Below are 6,368 nucleotides of genomic sequence, written 5' to 3' on the forward strand. Positions count from 1 at the left end.
GTCTACGGCCTACGGGCACAGTCTCTCGTGCCGCTGCCGCCTATCGGATCCCATTCCACGGAGTACTCCTACTCCAGTAAACAACCCCCGTTGTCTCGCTGTCTCCGGGTCCCACGTACAGAACCCCCAACTTTTCCTGTCGGTAAAAAAAGGATATCGCCGTTTCAATTTTGTCGGTAATTTCACCCGATCGCCTTCTACTACCCCAAATCTTACTCTTCCTTCCCCCACACCCACCTCCAATCACTCTCCCCCGCCCCAAAACCTTCGTCCGTGCAAATCTCACCTCGCTCTCCTCCCTCCCTCCGTCCCGCTCCACTCCTCCAATAATGCCGCTCCGCGACGGCTGCCGGCGGCAGCTCCAGCGCGCCCGCGGCCTCTGTCTTGCCGCGGCGCTGTGCGTGCTCGCGCTCGCGCTCGTGTCGGACGCCTCGCCGACACCGGTGTCGCTGCTGGGCATCAACTACGGCCGCGTGGGGAACAACCTGCCGCCGCCGCAGGCCGCCCTGCCCCTGCTCCAGGGCCTCGGCATTGCCCGCGTGCGGCTCTACGACCCCGAGCCCGGCGTGCTGCGCGCCTTCGCCAAGACCGGGATCGAGCTCTACGTCGGCGTGCCCGACCAGTGCCTCGCCGCGGTCGCCGAGCCAGCCGGCGCCACGTCCTGGCTCAAGGACAGCATCCTGCGCTACCTGCCCGACACCAAGATCGTCGCGCTCACCGTGGGCAACGAGGTGCTCACGGGCAACGACACCGCGCTCACCCGCAACCTGCTCCCGGCCATGGAGTCCCTCCACGGCGCGCTCGCCGCGGCCAACCTCGACAAGCAGATCGCCGTGACGACCGCGCACAACCTCGGCGTCCTCGGGACGTCCTACCCGCCCTCCGCGGGGGCCTTCCGGAAGGACCTGCTCCAGTACCTCTGCCCCATCCTCGACTTCCACGCCAAGACCGGCTCGCCGTTCCTGGTGAACGCCTACCCCTACTTCGCCTACTCCGACGACCCCAAGGGCATCCACCTGGACTACGCTCTTCTCGAGCCGAGCAACCCCGGCGTCCCGGACGCCAACACCGGGCTGCACTATCCCAACCTCCTCGTGGCGCAGGTCGACGCCGCGTACCACGCCATCTCGGCGGCGAACAGCGCGGCGGCGCGGGTGGTCGAGATACGGATCTCCGAGACGGGGTGGCCTTCCGCAGGGGACGCGAACGAGAAGGCCGCGACGCCGGAGAGCGCGGCCCGGTACAACAGCAACGTGATGCGGCTGGTGGCGGAGTGGAAGGGCACGCCGCTCAAGCCCAACGTGCCGCTGCGCGTCTACGTGTTCGCGCTGTTCAACGAGAACATGAAGCCCGGGCCGGCGTCCGAGCGCAACTACGGCCTGTTCAAGCCCGACAGCACGCCGGTGTACCCGCTCACGTACAAGCCTGCGCACGGCGACTTCACCCCCGGCGGCAACAGCACCGGCGGAGACAACGACTACTACGACATCTCGGCCGCGTCGCGGGAGCCCACGGTGAGCTCTGCTCTTTTCTCTGTCAGTTGTTCATGCTTACATTGACCTTTAGGGGTTTGTCTGCGGAAAGGGGATGACACTTTGGGTGATTGCATCATTTCTCGCTGCTTTTGCGCACTCGAGAGTGCACATGCCGTAGGTTGACCACGGTCTCAACGTAATTCAGATTGTGCAATTAGAAAAATTTCCTGCGTAATCGACATCAACATCAGTTGTTTATTCCACACAGATCCAGATTCTGGCAATCGTCATCTTGAAAATTAGGTGTGACCCCTCCGTCACCATCGACCAGATTCTTCTTTCCTCCATGAGTAGGAACTTGACATCATTCTCAGGTTTCAAAACACTGCTCACTTCTTTGTGGAAATGAAAAAGGCTTCCAAACTAAATAATCATACAAAATAGTAGATCTGGTGACTCCCGCAAGAGATAGTAGATCTGGAGTTCTCACTTCCCGCTACTTGATAGTCAAAATGCCAAATGCGCGTTAGAATCGAATGCAGTCTCCGGCAGGTGTTCTTTCCGGGACCGATCTGATTGTCCTTTTCTCAGTAAAATCAATGTCCCTCATTTTATTGCTTTCCTCATGTGGCGTTTCTCGTTTGTTTTTGGCTTGTGATTTAAAAGGGTCGGCGGTGGACATGGGCGCAAGCTGCTGTGGCAGGAGGTGCTGCTGCCGCCCTCATGGTTGCAGCCTGAGGTACCGAGATCATCATGGGGTGTGGTGCGTCACTCTCGCCTTGATGGCTGAGATTCAGGGGTAGGTGGATAGGACGGGATGGAACTGTCTGCTCTGGAGCAATGGTGTTGATGATGATCCTGATCCTCTGCACGGCGCTCCTTTGCTGTTGTGGTTGCTGAAGGTTGAGACCGAGATGTGGATCTGGGTAAGCTGATGAAACGATTAATTTGATGGCATCGAAGCTATGTATTTCATCTTGGTGCCTTAAAAACCGCTGATCGTTGGGACTAAAATAGACCCAAATCAGTCGGTTTTAATTGCCTTTTAATAGAAATGTTCTCTTGAGTAGTACCCCAGTACTGCTACCTACAAATATACATGAGGTGCAAAAGCTGAAGCCCAGTATCCCTTTCCAAATAATGAAAATAAATGAAGTTACTCAATTTCATCTGAATTCGTCAACTTGGAGCGGTTAAACTACTGTGATAATGTTGCGATTGCTCAAGTCCAGAAGGTTAAACTTTTGTAATCTGGCACAACGGTCAGGAAATGGATTCGGTAAAAGGTAACCAGTGCCACACGTGAGATCCTATCCTTCTTTATGTTGTGTTGTTGCAGTCAGATACACATCAAAGATTCAAACTTCTGGGTTGCATTGTTAATTGAGTGTCTTGTACAGTAGTGGTAGATGCACACATTTTGGTTACAGACGAGACAACCGTTACTACTTTTTTTTTAAGTTGAGCAACCATTACAACTTGGAGCCGGTCATACTTCTTAACACAAATAAATTATCACTCCTTGCTAAAAACAGATGAAAAGTCATGCTGCACCCTTTTTTGGGAGCGCCATGTTGGGCCTCTTTGGAACGCACATCAATAGGACATTTGACATGGAGTGGGAAGTTTTGGTGGACGGGTACATTGGAGGACTTTATTTCAAATGATTCAACAATAACATTTCCAAGTTTAAACAAAATTTAAAAAATCCATGAAAATTTATACATATTCACGACGCATCTGTAAAATTTCGTTCAAAAATATTATGATTTTCAAGCTGCACGAAAAATAAATTCCGGCCCAACAACAACAAAAAAAGTCCCATTCTCATCTACGTATTTGTTCTTTTATATACACCAGATATGAAAGAAATATTGTTATGAAATTTTCCCTAAACGTGTTATGTATGTATTTGTGCATGTACAAAAAAATAGAAATATATGTTCTTTTAAGTCCACCATGGAGCCCGTCCTCCCTATTTGTTCTTTTTTCGGTTTGACATGGCGAATCCTGCATAAATAGAAAATCACATCATTTTTCCATATGCACAGACAAAAATTCCAAGAGGTGAGACCTCGCACTAGGATTCTTCTGGAGTTCCAGTATGAAAATCACTACAAAATTTTCATTCCTTTGAACCAAAGAACAAGCAGGCAGCAGTTTCTTAAAAAAAAACTGTTCGATCCAAAGGTCCCTGCCTCACGTGCGCTGTCAGTCCTCGCTGGCTATTCCTCATCTCTTTCGATTCGCTCTAACTCAGTGCGAACGAACAGACAAAACCAAGCACAAGTGGCACCACCATGGCGACATCGTCAGGAATCTTCATGGTTGTTTGCAGGTAGCACCACCATGGCGTATCGACAATGTCAGGAATCTTGATTGTTGTTCGGTGCTAGTCTCGTGACGACGATCGTGATTTGTACCGTTGCGCCTGGATGATTATTCCGCGACTAGCGAAGTTCCTTTTCTTTCGCCAGGAGCCCAGGACTATCAAGCAGTCCAGCGATGTTACTGTGGCAACGGTCTTTTTTCCTCCCTCTCTCATCTTTTACAATCTGCTACGGTCCCTTTCATATCCCCTTTTCATCCCCGTGCTGTGCGCCTCTGCCTTTTGAGTTTTGTGCTCGGGTGATCCCACTCCCGATCATTGGTGCAGGCGTGCAGCGCGCATTCAAGGGCCTTGGGACGGCGCTGCTCAACGAACCGGCCACTTAGAGCAACTTCAACCGGGCGACCCATAACTGTCACACATGTTTGTTTTAATTGAAACGGACCAAAACACCGGCCCAACACGTTGAACCAAACCCAAAACACATCCGTTCGGTGTTCGCCTGGACGCATTTTAGACCCATATTTGCGCCCCACGAACACGAAAAGCGGACGCGCGTCCGCCGCGGCCCCACCTGTCGGCCGCCTAACCATCGCCTGCGGTCGTATTAAACGCGGCCACGTACCTCGGGCCCACCTGGCAATGGGTGGAATCTGCGGGTCGCCATCGTTTTTAATGCAACCGTGCGGGAGGGGGGGGGAGGGGGGGGGGGTCATCTACTCCCCTCCACCCATCCACATATAGCCAAGCTTGCCCCCTCGCCGGTGACAGCCAAACCCTATCTCGCCATGGGGTTTTCGGCAAGGGCAAGGGGAAGTTCTGCCCAACCCAGCTCGTCCCGCACGCCGCCGCCGCTGGCTCCATGTCACGGCGGGTCGCCACGGGAAAGGGAGCGGTTGTACATTTCGGTGCACCAGGCGCAGTGGCACTGGCAGTGTCGGCAGCCGCTGCCCTATCCAGATTTCAACCTGCCCCATGAATGGCATGTGGACCCGCACCGCATCCTGGTGCCGACGGTGGTCGGCGTGGGCTCACGCCCAGGAGGTGCGTAGGCGTCGCGAGCTGCTGATGCCAGAGCAGCGGCAACTCCCTATGTACGCGCCGGACTCTCCGAACTGGGAGGTCTGGTTCGTGCTCGAGTACAAGAAGGAGCGCCGCCGCGGCATGCAGCTCAACCCCGCCATCCCACCGCCGCCCCGGGAGGTCAAGCCGGAGGAGGAGGCGGCCTACCAGGCCGCGCTAGAGGCAGAGGACGCGCATTGGGAGGGCCTAGAGGAGGCCCTCGCGTTGTCAGCGGCCGGCGACTGCATCATCCCCCCGTTGCCGCCGGCGCTACCCCGAGCCCAAGGTCGAGCAGCCGCCCACGGAGCCCGAGCCGGAGCGATGCCAGTGGACCGACCAGCTCCGCGAGTGGGTCCGCGCGCCGCCCATGTGGCTCAGCGTGACGACGAAGCACGACATACATCCAACAATGAAGGGCGCACGCACTGGCGGAGGAGCGCGCCGAGGGCAAGCGATGGATGCAGCTAGAAAGCCGCTGGGCACGGGAGGAGGAGGAGCGCCGAGAGAGGGAGGAGGAGGAGCGCACCCGCCGCGGCGCAGAAGGCGGCGCGGGTCTGGGAGGCGGCATTCCCATGGGCTGGCTCGGCGCTGGAGTTGGTCAACCCCACCGGCTTGGGGGAGGACGATGACGCCTAGGGCAGGGCACGGGGGGACGCAATTTTTTTATATTTTATTAATGTTTAAGTGGACTTTTGTCAACGTTTAATGTTTAATTATGTTAAGTTTGAATGTGCGTGTGTGTGATTTTTTAAGTCCGCGCACAAAAATAAATTGTCGGGCCTAACTTTGGTGCATGCGCCGATCCAAATGACAAAGCGGAAGCAGACGTTGCTCGGCCGACCCAAACGAATAAAAAATGGACAAAACACGTATCCATTTGGATCGGCGTGTTGGAGTTGCTCTTAACACAGCAGCACGCGAAGGACACACAGCCTAGTTTTGCGGTTTACAAGATTTAGGAAATGATATAAATATGTCAACCACACAACGATTGTCAAAGGTTCTACCATTTCAGCTACCACGCATTTTGCCGGTTTGATGCGAGGCGAGGGGGGCCTTGAATCTTCCTGGTTCTACACAGAAGTGTTAGAGCATCTCCAGCCGTTGGCCCCTCAGGGGGCGTCTAAAACCGCACCCTGCGGGTGAGCCGGCGCAAAAAATCGGCCAGGGGGCGAGTTGGTCCCCAGCCGCCGGCCCCAGGGCCGTCCCCAGGCACGTTCAAAAAAATATAGCAAAGTTCAAAGTTCGGCGAAGTTCGGCATATATTATATAATAGTCGCGGATTTTTATTACATAATATATGTAATTAAAAAAGAAACTGGCTGAACGCCGAGTAGTCGCCGTCGTCGCCGCCGTCGCCGCCATCGGGCTTCTCCTCCTTGACGCGGCTGTCTCTGGTGGACCCCTGACCGGCGTCGCCTACGCAGATTGGTGGCGGCGGCGCGTTGTCGTCGTCGCTGTCCTCGATGACGACGACTCCTCATTCGTCGCGGCCCCGGCGG

General features: G+C 54.9%; 1 protein-coding gene across 1 annotated transcript; it reads left to right on the forward strand.

Moving 5' to 3' along the window:
* Positions 1-216: 216 nt before the first annotated feature.
* LOC109773056 (glucan endo-1,3-beta-glucosidase 10) lies at positions 217-2,650 on the forward strand. Its single transcript, XM_020331760.4, has 2 exons — positions 217-1,514; positions 2,142-2,650. Exons 1-2 carry the CDS (start codon positions 330-332, stop codon positions 2,211-2,213), a joined length of 1,257 nt encoding a protein of 418 aa, XP_020187349.1. The 5' UTR covers positions 217-329; the 3' UTR covers positions 2,214-2,650.
* Positions 2,651-6,368: the final 3,718 nt, after the last annotated feature.

This window comes from Aegilops tauschii, chromosome 4 (genome assembly GCF_002575655.3).
Source record: "Aegilops tauschii subsp. strangulata cultivar AL8/78 chromosome 4, Aet v6.0, whole genome shotgun sequence".
NCBI classification, from domain to species: Eukaryota; Viridiplantae; Streptophyta; class Magnoliopsida; order Poales; family Poaceae; genus Aegilops; species Aegilops tauschii.

What these genes read in the sequence shown, in the direction of transcription:
- LOC109773056 (XM_020331760.4), top strand. Translation starts at nt 330, where the DNA reads ATGCCGCTCCGCGACGGCTGCCGGCGGCAGCTCCAGCGCGCCCGCGGC. An exon ending in CCGCGTCGCGGGAGCCCACG is followed by an intron (nt 1,515 to 2,141) that starts GTGAGCTCTGCT and finishes GTGATTTAAAAG; the next exon opens with GGTCGGCGGTGGACATGGGC.